The sequence below is a fragment of the Caloenas nicobarica genome, chromosome 5, assembly GCF_036013445.1.
Source record: "Caloenas nicobarica isolate bCalNic1 chromosome 5, bCalNic1.hap1, whole genome shotgun sequence".
NCBI classification, from domain to species: domain Eukaryota; kingdom Metazoa; phylum Chordata; class Aves; order Columbiformes; family Columbidae; genus Caloenas; species Caloenas nicobarica.
Window position 1 is genome coordinate 63,199,435 of NC_088249.1, and position 15,237 is coordinate 63,214,671.

Genomic DNA, 15,237 nt, shown 5'->3' on the forward strand with positions numbered 1-15,237 from the left:
TGAAATGCATAAGGTCTAGAGCTTAAGAAATATTCTGGCTTCCTAGATATATCATAGAACCTTTATAAATTGGTTTCCCCCCATCATTTGTAATATTCTACCTTGCTACTGGAAATAGACTTTTCTTCTACTTCACTTCTGATTTTTGTTTACCATTAATTTTCCGCAGTGTTACCAAAGCTTATTTTGTTGCTCTTGGAGCACAGGTGTATTTACACTGCACAGTCAAAGATATTTGAATGATAGGTGTGGGTTTTTTTTTCTTTTAAGGTATAATGTTAACCTTTTTCAGAAAGAGGAATTTGAAAAATGGAGTAAGAGCGCATTCCATCTACTAGCTCCATATAAATTCACAGTTCTTTATTATGCCACGATACAGTAAGTGCAGAAAATTCCTCAATAGGAATTTAGTACCAGTGCTGTGATTCATGGATTATATCCGCCCACATTTCCCACAGCAGGTAGCTTAGTAAATGTTACCATTTCCATCCATTAACAATACTCTTTAAGTACCCAGGTCCTTAGGCACTCATCTGGAGATTAAAAAGGAAAGTGGAGTTTGTGTGTTCCTCCTCCTCTTCATTTTTCTCTTTCCTCATGACCTCTGTAACGGGATTGAGGCAAGGAAATTGCTACAGCAAAAGCCAGATACTACAACTCCAAACTAGTTTGAAAACATTTTCCACTGGCAGAATACAGAATGGTTATTGCTGTGACATTATAGGACAAAATAAATTACATAATAAAAATAATTGTCAACAGTCTAGCAGGTTAAAGACCTCATGGTTCAGGATTAATGACCAGCCTTCTGGTTATGCTTGGTTTTTTTGAGTTGTTAGTGTCATTGAACTCATATGCACAGAGCCTTCAATCCATTTGTAAAAGCCAATGAAACCACTGACATCAGTGTTATGGCAGGTACATGACAGGTAAAATGGGTTTGGTCTGAGATATTAGTGACAATTCAAATGGTACATCCTGTATTTTTTGTTCTTGCACATTGTAAATATTAACTCATTTAACACGTCACAAAATGCATCTCAGACTGATCACTTTAAGGGAAACTTTTCTATGATTTATTAGTATATGTAAGAATGTCCCATTACTACTCACTTTTCCAAATTCCTGAGCTATCCAGGATAACAGCTGGTTTTTTTTTTCTCACTGATTTTTTTAAATCTGTTTGGTTTCTTTATATCATAGGCTCTAGAAAGACTAAAATACCTCACTAGGAAATAAATTTTTTAAATGAACCTTCATTGGAAATTTGGCACATTACTTTCACACTTACCCTTTCTACACTATGTTCTTACGTTAAATATAATTTCTAAGAAGCACTCAGGTATTATGGTTACCAGTTATGAATTCTAATATATAACCTATTTACTTGCAACTTTAAAAAAAAAAAAGGCAAGAAGCACCCCAATCAATAATTGTCCCCAAGTGATATAGATATTGTACAGTATATGATGTACCCTTCAAGGAGTTTAAAATAAGTTTGACATTTTTAGAAAGTAATCTTTAGACTAGATGAGAACATCTTTAAAATAAGATTTTTGCCAGACAAATCATCATTTCTTTCCTGAACTGCTGCTTATCAGACATGACACGATGCACAAGAGCTGCTCCTCTGAAGTTCTCATTTGTACACATTTAAGTAATCACACACATTTATATTCACCAAAATATACTAGCCTGCTATATTGAAATGTTTATGCAAACCTAATTTAAAAAAAAAAAAAAGTCATACATCTATAAGTTAGAGTTAGTTGGTTTGTAAGAGGAAGGAAAAGCCAAGGAAAAGATGTGTAAGAATTGATATTATTTTTTTAAAAAAAGCCTTCTATAACATAGCCGAAGTGTACAGCATATTTATTCTGGACTGACTATGATTCTTTGACAACCTCTTTCACAGTATCAGATTTTGGTGGTTTTATAATCACAGATAATGCGCAGATTTATAATAATGAGGTGTCAATGTGTGGAAGAACAGCATTGCAGACCATTATTTTCTCAGACATTTTCATGGCATATGCCAAGCGCAGAGAAATGTGAGCAATGTCTATTAAAGAGGCGGTTTAACTTATTCAAGCACTTTGGGATACAGAGGACTAAATGCTGGTTCTCAAAAGGCTGGAGCACAGAAACACTGCTACATTTTACAAACAGGAACATTAAACACAAAATCTATATGATGATGGAAAAAAGAAGGAAGAGTATTCTGCGTTTTAATCAAATGCAGAACACAGAACCAAGCGATCTTAATCTAAATGAGCATTAATATCCCCATGTGCCGCTACAATTAATACACTGCTTTGTCTCCAGAGGTAATAATCATTAGGAATGAAGGTTTCTTCCTATAAAACAGTTATTAAGGAACAGACAATCATTATTTTCTGACTAGCAATGTGAGATCCAGTTTTATAATGATATTCTGCTTTCTGGAATTATATTTCAATTCTAATTATATACAGAATGATTTCTCATTTTTGGCTTCAGCCTCTGTACTAACAGTGAATATCAACAGCTGATGTAAAAATTACTAATCAACTATGACTTAGCAATTCCTATTTATATTTCAGCAAAGAGTTTTGGAATTTAAGGAGGACATTAAAGTGTCCTTCAGTCATTCTTCTGTAGAACTTCCTTTTTAATTGAAATCACGGATTTCTTTTATATCTATTGAATCAGTAGAATACATGAGCAAAATGCAACTCTGAAAATGAAAATTATCAGAACAGTTGTTAATCACTGAAAATCTTGACTGTATTAAAATGCTTGAATCCATTGAATCAAAACACTTTTCAGCAATATTCTTTTTTTTCATGTTTTCTCCTAAACTGCCCTTCCCATCTCTGGGGCAACTTGCATGATTGTAATATTCTCTGTGGCCTATTATCAATTCCATAGATCTCTTTTGGGAAATTTGATTTGGGTGTCCCAGACTATTTTATAGTCTTATAACAGTCTTTTTAACTGAAAAAAAAAACCATGGTAAGCAAAAACTGCCTTACTGTTTAGTGCTATATTACTTACAAGTGCACTATCAGTGCCTGACAGGTAAATAATCCTATGAATTAGCATCCTAATTTATTTTAGATGCAAATCCATCTTCCATGTAGATTTGTTACGCAGACATGGTCCATTTAACAAGTGATAGACAGAATTTTTTTTCCTCAGCAAAAGAAGTAGCTGCTTTAAACTTTAAAAAAAAAATTATTGACATCAGAAACAGACTTAGAACTATACTCAAAATTCATCCTAATCTTCCAATGAATTTAAAATCCTCCTTAGTTCCAGTTGGATGCTCTTACAGGACAAACTTTCAAAGATGTTTGGAATAAAAAAAAAAAAAAAAAAAAAAAAAAGAGATAGAAACCATACCTTGGTGCTTGTCACTTGAAATGGAACTTTTGAGCCCTTTGTAACCGGGGATGTCAGCTTCTCAGCTGGTTTTGAAGGGATTAGATTGGTAGCGGGTGGCTGACTGTGCAGAACGGCAGAGAGGCAAAGCTGCACTGTCTCCTTCAGAGCTTTCAGCTGTGACTCCTGGGGAACATAAGAAATCATCAGTTCTTGAAGATGTGTTATTATGAACGGAATTGCTGGCTTTCTCTCCCTGCATTAAACCAAACATTTAGGAGCAGCTGCTGCTTTTTCTTATTAACGGAAGAAATTAAAGCTATTTAGAGTAGGTTTTTTTAATATGGTCAGGTTACTGTGCATTACGCACCAAACTGCCTAGAAAGTCACTGCACTTTTCCCTTTCCTCCATGGAGTTTTATCCACATTGATTATTGCAAATAATTATTAGATATTATTTTATCTGAAAAGAAACAAAAATAGAATCTACTGAATATCCATGTCCAGACTTTTACATGTAATATTTACAGAGAATTAAATATTCAGAAGTATTGCAAAGACACAGACTTTGGATGGACTTTTGTTTATAATGGTCAGAATAATTAGTATTTTTCCACAAGTTACAAAAATTGATTTTAACCCAATAAAAATGATTTCTCTCATAAGCATATTGTGCTGTGGGACTGTATTGCGTTGAAGTGCTTGCAACTCATCTTAGAACACTCTCTTTACTCACAGGAATACAGATGGATGGATTAATGAAAAGTCTGTCATTAAAATAAGCTGAGACAGTAAGAGCAGTGAGATAACTATGGCACTGAGGAAAACTCATTTTAAACCTTTGCTTTGACATGTGGAGCCAAATGCTAGATATTGAGGTAACTTCCTTATACTAATTTCAGGCAGAGTTAGGCAGCATTTGGCCTTAAAAAAAACCCTTGCTCTTATTCTTTATATTAAGAATGTGCCCGTAAATACAGGCTACACCAGCACACTTCAACTTTCAAAGATGTTGTTTTGAAAATACATAAACCAAGGTATATCATGGCAAAAGTTGATGGAAAATATTTGTACAAGTAGCATTACACACTACTTCTATGTACGTGCAACATTACATATACAATATAAAAGCATTTCACAGTTACACACATCCTAAGTAATGGCATTGGGCATACACCACATTATTTTAGTTCATTTGCTAAACAAGTATTTTTAAGAACCCAACAAATACTCCCTGGTTTACATCAATAAACTTTCCCTGAACTGGAACCAGGCAATTTTTCTCGTAACTGTGTATCTCATAGAGTGTTTCTTTAAAAATAAACAAATAAAAATAGTTAGTAGGATATATTTCAATGGCAGGATCAAAAACAACCATAGAAAGACTATTAATAAACAGCACAATAAGGAAAATCAAAGAAACAGGAGATGGAATGGAGTTTGGTTTGTTTGCAAACAGACAAAATTGAATGTGTTTCCCTCAAGTTGTGTGCAGTGAGGAGGGATGCTACATTATCAAAGAGGACAGCACTTTGTATGAATTACTTATTAATATGTATGAACCTTGAGTCAGACTGATACATCTCTGACCTAATAGCAGTGTAAAAGGGAAAGGATTACTTTGTCCATCTGACTCAGGGATCTTCTAATTTCTAATTGACAACAGAAGATCTAAGCACACTTCTATTCATGTAATATGTCTTTTCCTCTACCTCGAAAAGAAGTGACTGCACAGAGAACATAAATCACCATTTGACACAGTCAAAACAAACTTAGACACCAAACTGGCAGAGGGAGCAGACTGTCTAATTTTGCTTGAAGATACAGACTCAGCCATTATAGCACTACGTCACCCTCATGCTCCCTGCAAATCACACTGATCTAAAACCACACTCCTCCCATCTGGAAATCCCTCTGGATAATTTCTCATCCTCTCCTTTCCCACCCCTGCCATCCAGGGCTTGTTCTACCTTGGCTACAGCCAGCCATGTTGCCATTCTAAAGGGAAAAGCAGAACAGAGTTTCAATTTCGACTTTGCTGATGGGAGATGTATAAATGGAAAGCACTAGAGTACAACTTAAGGAAACACTGTTGGAACCAGGGATGTCGTTCGACAGAATTCTCAATAACCTTACACAGACGTGATTGTGGTCAAAATAGGCTGCTTGCTGGTCAAAATACTGTCAACATTTGATGCATGTCTTCAGACTTCCCAGATCTGTTTATACTCTTTTCATATGGTTGGAATTCAATATAGAATTATTTGGGCTGTGGTAATGCAAAATTTGTCAGTCTTCCAAGGGTCCTAGTAAAGTGCTGTAGTGTAAATAGACTTATGAGAGGCACTAAGTCCACTGTCAGCACAAACTAATATTTAATAGAAAAGTCTGATACCCTCCCAAAGGCAAAATACAAATTAATGCCTATTTATAGGCACAGTTTGAGATTTGATCACTCAATTATTCATTTCAAATGCAGCTCATGTTCCAAAAATACACTTTGCTTTATACATTACTTCCATTCCTCCAGCCGAAAGTACATATGCTAACATTATCAGAAGAGTTAAGGCCAAGTCTTCACTGAAGACATGGATGGACCATTGGCCATCTCTAACTCTTTTCAGTTCATATTTCATACAGAAAAGCTCTTAAGCAGGGGAATAAGGTACTTACAACTTAAATGGTCTTATACTCTGCAGTTAGAACTTGTCCAACACAGGTATTTCTAGTCTTATAAAACCGTCTCACAATTTCACTGGCATGAACTTTGTCTTTTTCCTTCATTTGCACTTCTTTTTTTACTCCTGCTTGTCATTTCCACTGTACCTTCGCAGCATGTAAGCAATGACACCGCCCAAAGATTCTCTCAATGATAGTTTGCAAGAAGATGGCACTAGTCTTCTGGTAAGCCTCCAGAACCATGACTGAGCCCTAAATTAAAATTCTATAGTATTTAATAAGACAGAAACGGAGGGTCAGAGAACTCAGTTAAGTGTGCTGCAGATCCCCTTTTAATTTGCAGACAGAATCCTGTACTAGCATTCTCATTAAAAGTTCCTGATGTCAAATGTTCTTTGCTTTCTCCTTCACAACTGTCTGCATTATAATGAATAACTGCATTTCAAAGATATTTACAGCAAGTGTTGCTCTCTTGCCAATGCCACAGACAGTATATCGGCACTAGCGAGAGACCATGTCTGTGTTATATGAGCAAAGAAAGAACATGCTTCATTTTTAAATTAATATGTGGAGCAGTTCAGTTCAGTGCACTAACAAGAAAAACATGATATATCACCAGACGCACACATAGGTTTGAATAATGCTACTGTGAGCAGTGCTTACAAGGATGACATTTTGCAATGCTGGATGCAAATCCTCACCCAAGAGGATGATTTCAGAGATAGCAATATTGAAGATCAATGAAAATTGCTTTTAGTGCAAGAGGCATACTTTGTAAAAAAATGTCTCACAGTATTTGAAAAGAGTAGAAAACCAAACCAAACCAGTAGTTTTTGATAGTGTATTGAAATTTTTTCCTTCCTGATAAACTGCTTCCCTACTGCATGATATTTTTTTTTCCCAGCTACCTTAAATATAGAAGAAACTTCTGCTGTTGCATAGGTGACAGGAATTAAGGTGTTCTGCTTTGTCCCCTTCCTGGGATTCCCCACAGCCTCCCTGCCATGGAGAATGAATTAGCTCTGTCGCATCAGTCCCACACTAACAAGGAACTGACCTATTTCTACATTGCATTCTACTTGGAACTATGCCTAAACAAGAGATAAAAACTGTATCTTTTAGAGGCACATTCTTGTTAGTGTACATTTGCACATAAAGAATTGTAGCATTTGGCTTTCTGTGGGTTTTTGAGATGCTTCTTTCTAATTTGATTGCCCTCTTCTTAAGTAACTTTGCAGCTGTATTTAACTTCATGCATCATAATTACTTTCACTGATTTCAGTAGCATTATTCCCAGGTACATGCAATTAAATACGCGTCTAAATCATTGCAAGACTTTATTTCTGTCAAATTACATTGAAACACTCACAACTGATAGAGATAAACATGCTTACATCACATTAACTTCTTACTTTGTCAAGGGCTGCCTTTTCCAATTCATCTTTTGCAACTGCTAGTTTTTGCTCCAGATCTGTTAGCTGTTGTGCCTGTGGGAATAAAGAAGAAAAAGCTAATGCAATCTACAGTGCACTTTTTCCTATAATTTTTCATGCAGTGCCTGTGAGAGAGGAAAGGATATAAATTTTACAAGTAATACATATGGATTGGGTCAGAACCACTTGCAAAAAGACCAGACCTCAAGGGATGGGGTTTTTTGTTTGGTTGGGGCTCTTTTTGGATTGTTTGGGTTTTTTCCTGAGGAAAAAAAAAGGTATTTTTATGTCAGCACTGAGCTCAAATCTGCTTTATTTATGTGAATGAAACTTTAATCTAATTTCGATGTCAGTACCAAAATTAATTCTGTATTATAAAGTATTCACAATTATGCCATAATATCCTTGGGGTAAATTCAAAGTATTCAAACGTCTTTTATTATTTTGTTCATTTGTCCGGCTTCTGTCTGCAATTTGAAATACTATTTTGTAGTTTCAAACACTGAGATGCTAATGTTAATGCTAACTTGGCATAAACAGCCAAGTTAGAAAACACTCAAATGTTCATGCATGTAGACACCTTATGAAATGCTACTATCTGCTGGCATAGAGTGCGGTTAACTCCAGATTTGTTTCTCCGTCTCCTTCCCTGCACATCCGAAAGGAAAATTCACAAGAATAGCTAGTTATGCAGCTACATAATAAGAATGAATTTGGGGAGATTTGTGTTTGAAGCCAGGGTCAGGCAGGCAGCGCGCACCCTCTACAGATGGTCTGTTGGCTTTTTATAAGACATAACATAATTTTCCTGCGTGGTCCTTCAGGAGGAGATCTGGCTTTTTACAATGTATATGCAATGTATTGAGTGCAGGGGTTCAGAAGATGCTTTTAAATACTTGGTAAATAAAGACAATTATTTTCTCTCCCCTCCCCTAGGAATAAGGTACAAGTTTCTTTTACTGCTGTATTTGCAAAAATAACCCACTAGCTGCTTTCTCTGTTTAGGACAGGAACCATAAAGAAAGACACTAGACTAACCAGTTATCTTTCCTCTCTCAAATTCTAATTAGGTAATGCATGAGTTGTGCATACAGAATAACTGGGTAAAGTTCTCGTTTCTCAGCTAAAGAGCAACACATTTTAATTTTGGCCAAATGTTTGCAAGCACCTTTTCCCTCAGCACCACCCTGTGCTCACCAGGTTTCTGATGTTCAACTCCAGCCAGACACTATTTTTTTGCCAGACTTTTCAAGATCACATGCATTCTCCTGAATGCAGCACAGCGTGATTTAGAGCCACACAACATAAATGCTTTTTGGCGTAAACCCTACAAAATATGGTTCACTTTGTGTTGGGGCAATGACTGCACTTCCAGCACATGTCATAGAATGGTTTTGGTTGGAAGGCACATTAAAGGTCATCTCGTTCCAGCCCTCCTGCCATGGGCAGGGATACCTTCCACCTTCCCTGCTCATGTAAAGAACTGCTTAGTCCCATTTTACATCAGGATTAGGCATTTATCTGTGGATTTATCAGAGCAGCCACAGTTTCGTTAGTCAAAACCACGTAGGATTATGCAATCTTGCTTCAAAGCAGAAGTCAACTGCTTGCTCAGATGCGGGGCAGTCTCTTGTGAATGCAATCCCTAATTTCTACTGCATCACATTTCTTACACCTGATACCGGTGACCGTCATACACACAACACAGACCAGACCACTGGTTTCATTCCTCAGGCTGGCAACAGAGCATCAAATACAGAAAGAATCCTTCAGTGTCATTAGAATTTGCAAAATTTAACTGATTTATCACTGGTTTATTACAGAAAAAACTAACATAAAGGAGTTTTTCAAGAGTTCAGTAACACTTGCATTTGTTACTAAATATAGTATGTAATATCACTCACAATAAACGTGGTCCTAGTCAATGTTTGAAACATTCAGCTTGGCTCTATCTGATGCAGACACAATTCTCATTAGATACTAGAATTAGACCAAGTAGTTTCTCACATCATTAACATTCTAATTACTGCTACTCATGAAATTATTTTTACAGTTATACAAATTAATACATTTTCAATTAATGAAAACCAAGATTTGAGAAACAATATATGTAATTAAATATGTGTTGCCGTTAAAAAGGAAATTATACAAAATAATGTTTAGATGATAAATGAGAGGCTGGGATGGCATCTCTGATGGTGTGCATTGCTAAATGACTAAAATCACATGGAAGATGATGGATTGTGTATGGTGTGAGCCAGACGACGAGACAACTTCTCCATTCAGCACCATCTGTGTTACAGTTTCAATCAGTGGAATACCAGAGTTAAACTTATGAATTTCATCATGTCTGGTTTTCTTCAACACATGCATTATGCTGGCATCCAAAAATCCAGGTAGTTGATAGGAAGCAGGTAACGGTAGTTACAGGTGACTGCTGCTTCTTTCCTGGCAGGGGAATGTCTGGTGCCATATAATACATTGTACTCAATGAAAATATATTTAAAAAAATCAAGTAGTTTGAAAAGCCTCTACTTTCTTTAATTGCTGCCCAACATTAGAAATAATTAGTTAATCTAATGTATTGTAATAACAATGCTCACATCAAGTAAAACATTTATAGCTTATGGTGAAACAGTATTCTTCTGAAGGACAGGCTTATATGTATTAATAAATTCATTCGGAATGCACCATTTATCAAGCCTTATTCTCATCCTGGTAATATTGTCATATTTTGATGGACTAACTTTTTCTGCAACTTTCATTTATATTTATTTTATTTCACAGATTACTGACCCAATAGGCCAGAGATATCAATCCAACTGACATTAAATGATAATAAAATCCTAGCGTTAAAAATGCATTTTTGATGAACCACTCACTTGAAAGTAGCGATATTTATTTACATCCTGATCCCCAAACTGCAGAATCATCATTTTTTTTCCTGAAACTGAATTCGTATTGCAATAGTTTCACTGCTGTTTTAATTTACAAGTTTTTTGGGGGGGCAAATTCAATTAGTGTGGCTTGGATACTGAATAAAGAAAAAGGTCAGAATACCAGGAGGACTACACAAGGCAAATTCTGATAAGGAGTAAGTGCCTTTAAAAAGCCTAGCCTGGAAAAACTTACAAATTTTCAGTTTGTCTTAGGCATTCTAGTAGAATCAAATCTTACAGAGGAAACAGTGAGATAAATCATTTTTTCATGCTCTGAAAGAGTGTACTGAGCAATTACTGCCAGTGAAGTACACTTTTCTAACTCATTTAAATGAATGTACTTACCTTTACTCATTGTGATTTACATTATACGAAATGCCTATATTTAAATTCTTCCAGGTATAAATATAAAAAGCAAAAAGACTAATCTGATTTCAAGTAGACAAACCTGATTTGTCATAGAATTTTATATAATAAGTAATTAAGACTAGAAAGAATTTATGCGTATACATTAAAAAAAACCCCGAAGGCAATGCCTACATATCTTTAGGATGTTGACTTTGAATGTACAAGAATTTATAAGTATCATATCAATATAATCCAAGTAGTTGAGATATTTGTATTCTTCAAAGTCACACAAAAGCAACAAAACAGGAGGGGTGAGAGAGAAGTTTTGTAACCTGAAAAACAGTGGCTAGGAGCTTTACACTTCTCACTTCCTTAGTCACATTAGAAGAAAAAAACCCAAAAAACAAAACCAAAAACATTCACTTAGTGGTCTTTTGTGAACCTTTGGAAAAGTTATAGCTTCTGTTTGGCCTAAAAAATTAAGCGTTTCGATGACCTTCCTTGAGACAAACATCCCCATGTAAATACAATTAATAGATTACTGTTGGATTATTTATTGTTGATAGCAATGCGGTACTTTACAAATAAGCTCCAAATACAGTTCCTTTAAGTGTTCATGTTGGTATTTTACCCTGAAAAGGTAGATCTGACTTTGCTTCCCGAACCTGGCTAGTCCATAGGCTTTCTAGCATTTCTATCCCAGAAACTTTTTACAGCATGTCAATGTGGACTATAAAGTATATAGTAATGGTTGTTGTTGTTTTTTTTAAACTTGCAACTGCTTAAAATAGTCAGGAAAAAAATACTTTGTTCTCTTTATTTTCCTTACACAAAATTTCAAAGACTTTTTTTTTTATTCTCAGAAAAGGCTAGGTTTTGACTTCACATTAGAAGAATGCAGAGATAAATATGGCATGACTTGGTTTTATTCACTTCCAGACATGAGAAATTGGGATTTTATTTGGTCATTACCAAACTTTTAAGGATGTATCGTATTTCATACCAACGATTGCTTTTTACTGAGGCCAACATTATCACACATTCTGCCTAATTAGAAAACATGATAGTCAAGTGATGTTTAATCCCGTTAAATAGAGTGGATATTCTGAATTTCATTTTTTCCCATATAGGCCTTAAATAAATGCTTAAGAAAAAAGATAAAATTTTTACTGTACAACTTCTTATTTTACAATTGATTATACTTTCTAACTAGGACAACTTTTTAATTGGAAACCACTTAACCGGAAATTTGAATAAATTATCTCGTAAACACAATTCTACTGTGCTTATTCTGTAAGCACTATTTGTATCTCAGAAAAGGAGACTTGTGCTTCTAAATTGTACTGTTTACTGCAGCACAAGGTGTTAAATGTAACTGAGAATAACACTTTTTGACAGCTATTCCACTTAGTCAGACATGCAGCAAAACCCAGACATTCAGCAACATCTGAATTATATTTCAAAGCACTTGCAACAAGAAGAAAAGTCAGTTAAAAGCACAATTTCTGCAAAGACACACAGCTTGTACCTTTTCTTAATGCTCATTACTGCCACAATGCTTTTATCTCTCATTTGTGACTATTCTGGATGCACATTTAAAAAAAAAAAAAAAGGAAATAAGACCTTTGTGCTCTTTATTAGGTGAAATTTCACTTTTCCTTTGCCAACCCTCATGCTTTTCCTTCACACGCAACTCGTTACAATGAAAGCAAAACAGCAGTTTGCTGGGGTTTTAGTAAAGAACTCATCCTCTAATGAAAGGAAAAAACTCTTTTTCTGCAGAAACAGACCCAGATGATGTGTTCGTAGAGAAGAGCCACATCAATCACCTTTGGGCCTGGTTTGCCTTTTGATCTCCCGCAGGGGATTCTCCTCCCTTCAGATCATGCCAGAGCACCTCGGGTTTTAGCACCAATTGTTATTTCCAATGGATAACCAATCCATACGATTACAACCACCTGCTGCTCTTTCTTTTCTAAGCCAGACTTCTTTAAACAATTGTATTGCTTATTTTAGCAGTAAGAGAACAAACACTGAGGGGGTTTAGTTCGCACCTTGCGCAAAGCTTCAACTTTTTGGTTTGGGATCTTCTTTCTAAGATTTGACCATTCCAGTCAAGAGTATAATTCAGCCAGGAGAATTCAAACCAAAGAAAACAAAACTAGTATTTCTGGCAATATCACTTAATTTAAAACTGTTTTTCAAGAGATAACTATCTTAAATTTTCCATTGCAAAAACATTACCTCATATTCAGCTGATGAATAAAGTAAAACCTAAAACATCCAACACCTACAGTACTCCTTACTGCAAAGTGCTTCCAAATCAGCCAACAATGAGTAATATAGAAATTTCAAAAACCCTCCCATAATGTAGATTAAATTCATTGTATTTATTTTGAGAACTTCATCCTGCAGAACATCACGTAGATGGCTCTGAATTTGCTGTCAGCAATATCCCAGAAAACAGGATCAAGCCAGGAGGAGACTAAGTGATGCAGAACTACTCTCCCAAATAATTTTTATTTCCGTCTGATTTGGAACAAATGTTGGGGCATTCAGAATTGCCTCTGCTGGGAAGCACATCCAATTTGGGACATACACGTCACCGTGTCCCAAAATGTTGGAGCTGGGTGATCTCCCAAGCGATCACCCTACAGCATGGTTCTTCAAGGAGCCCCAGGGCCAGATCAGAGGCTGGTTCTGGATTTCAATGTGTGCCAGGTGCCACCAAGGACCTGGTGTCCAAGGTACCACCTTGGCTGCTCCTCCAGCCTCTCCAGTTCCAGGGAAAGCCAATGAGTGTGGGCACCATGGCTGGCACCCGCTCTTCATTTGCACAATTTGTCATGTTTTTATCTGACCATTCCCTCCCTTCTGGCATGGAGGATAACAGCACACCGTGTCCTAATATTCTCAGCATAAAATGTCTTCAGTTCTCATGTTTCAGAAAAATACATTTTTCTTAGCAAATTCTACAGCACCTGCCACCACAGAAGCTTAAATATTGAAATAAAATGATTGTGCCAAAACAGTTGATCTCAAAGTATGCTTCTGGAACCGGCATTACTCATTCAACATCTTGCCCCTTTTGACATACAGTACATGTGGATCCAGGCCATAGTTTTCATGGAAAATATTCTCTCTTTTTCCTGCTACACACTTACACAAGATGAGGCTTGGACTCATCTGTCAGCTTCTTATATGTCTTTCCCTCAGTCCTATTTTTTTCTCTGATCTTTGAGCAGTTTGGAATCTTTCGATACTTTACGTGACAAAGTTTTTAAATTTTTCAACCCTACTGGGCACACTCAAAATCATTATTATAATTAAACTATGTGGAAAACGTCAGTCAAAGTCCCAATCAATTCCAATTTTATATCAATAGCAAACCTTTCCTCATTTTAGCAGGAGCTGGATCAGGTCTGTAAGTCAATAGAGTAGCTGTACGCTGCCAGTTAAACAAGGAACTACTGCTGCTAGATTTAAATAACCTTGTCTCACACTGGCTATTGACTGGTCTTGTCTCGCCCAGTAACTCAGACTGGGTATTTAAGACTGTATTACCATCTACTGCAAGTCCATATCCTGAAGGCCACATCCTCAGTGCCAGATACAAACTTTTAATATTGGATTTTTCACTTCATTAAAAAAAGGTAGAGTAATTTTTCATGCTCAAAACTGTGCTGTAAAAATGTACTGACAATAAACTAATAGACAGAATTACTAAACGATATTCACATTTCACAAATCTGTAATTGCCAAAACTGCATGAAGCCATTAAAAAAAAAAAGAATAGCAGAAGGAGTTTTGTTTCAATAAGGATATCAATAAATTATGTTAATGCATAATCCAATATCTTTACTGGGAAACATATAAGATGACATCCTTCCACCTTCTTGTGTGTCCCTTATCTCTTAATATTAAAAAAATCCCCACATCTGCAAATAACTTGTAGGTGTCTTTCAGCAGAATTCAACTAATTCTGTCTTCTAATTCTAATCTTCAGGTCCCTCCCTGTGTTGCTAACATAATACGCTAACCTTAACACATTACTAATTACTATAACATCATAGCAACCATATGGAAAATGCCAAAATACGGCATTTGAAATGGAAACTATGTGTCAGGAAAAAGATGGCAAGGTAAACAGTGACATGTACTTCCTAAGCAAAACACACATCATCTAGATCAGACCTTCTATTATACACACATTTTTATCAATGTTATGAAAATACACTGTATCACCACCCCGGAAAACCAAAACACAACCAACCAACCAACCAACCAACCAACCAACACCTACTACTCGCTTACCATATAGTGATTAAAGGCCTGTAACAGAAAATGACGAAATGGTCCCTATGCCAACTATATTATCTCAACAAGACAGCTATCTGAAAAATAATCATGCCATCTCTTACCACTCAAACACCAACCACAGATATTTATGCAGCAGCTCTAACATTATTTTACAA

The 15,237-nt window shown here is 35.9% G+C and overlaps 1 protein-coding gene across 1 annotated transcript in view; it reads right to left on the minus strand.

Annotated features, from left to right (window-relative positions):
* LUZP2 (leucine zipper protein 2) overlaps nucleotides 1-15,237 on the minus strand; it is a 170,081-nt gene that overhangs the window by 28,256 nt on the left and 126,588 nt on the right. The window contains exons 8-9 of the mRNA XM_065636680.1: nucleotides 7,455-7,529; nucleotides 3,385-3,549 (exon numbers count right to left, since the gene is read on the minus strand). Of these exons, the coding sequence (XP_065492752.1) occupies nucleotides 3,385-3,549; nucleotides 7,455-7,529 (240 nt within the window). The remainder of the gene's footprint in view (nucleotides 1-3,384; nucleotides 3,550-7,454; nucleotides 7,530-15,237) is intronic.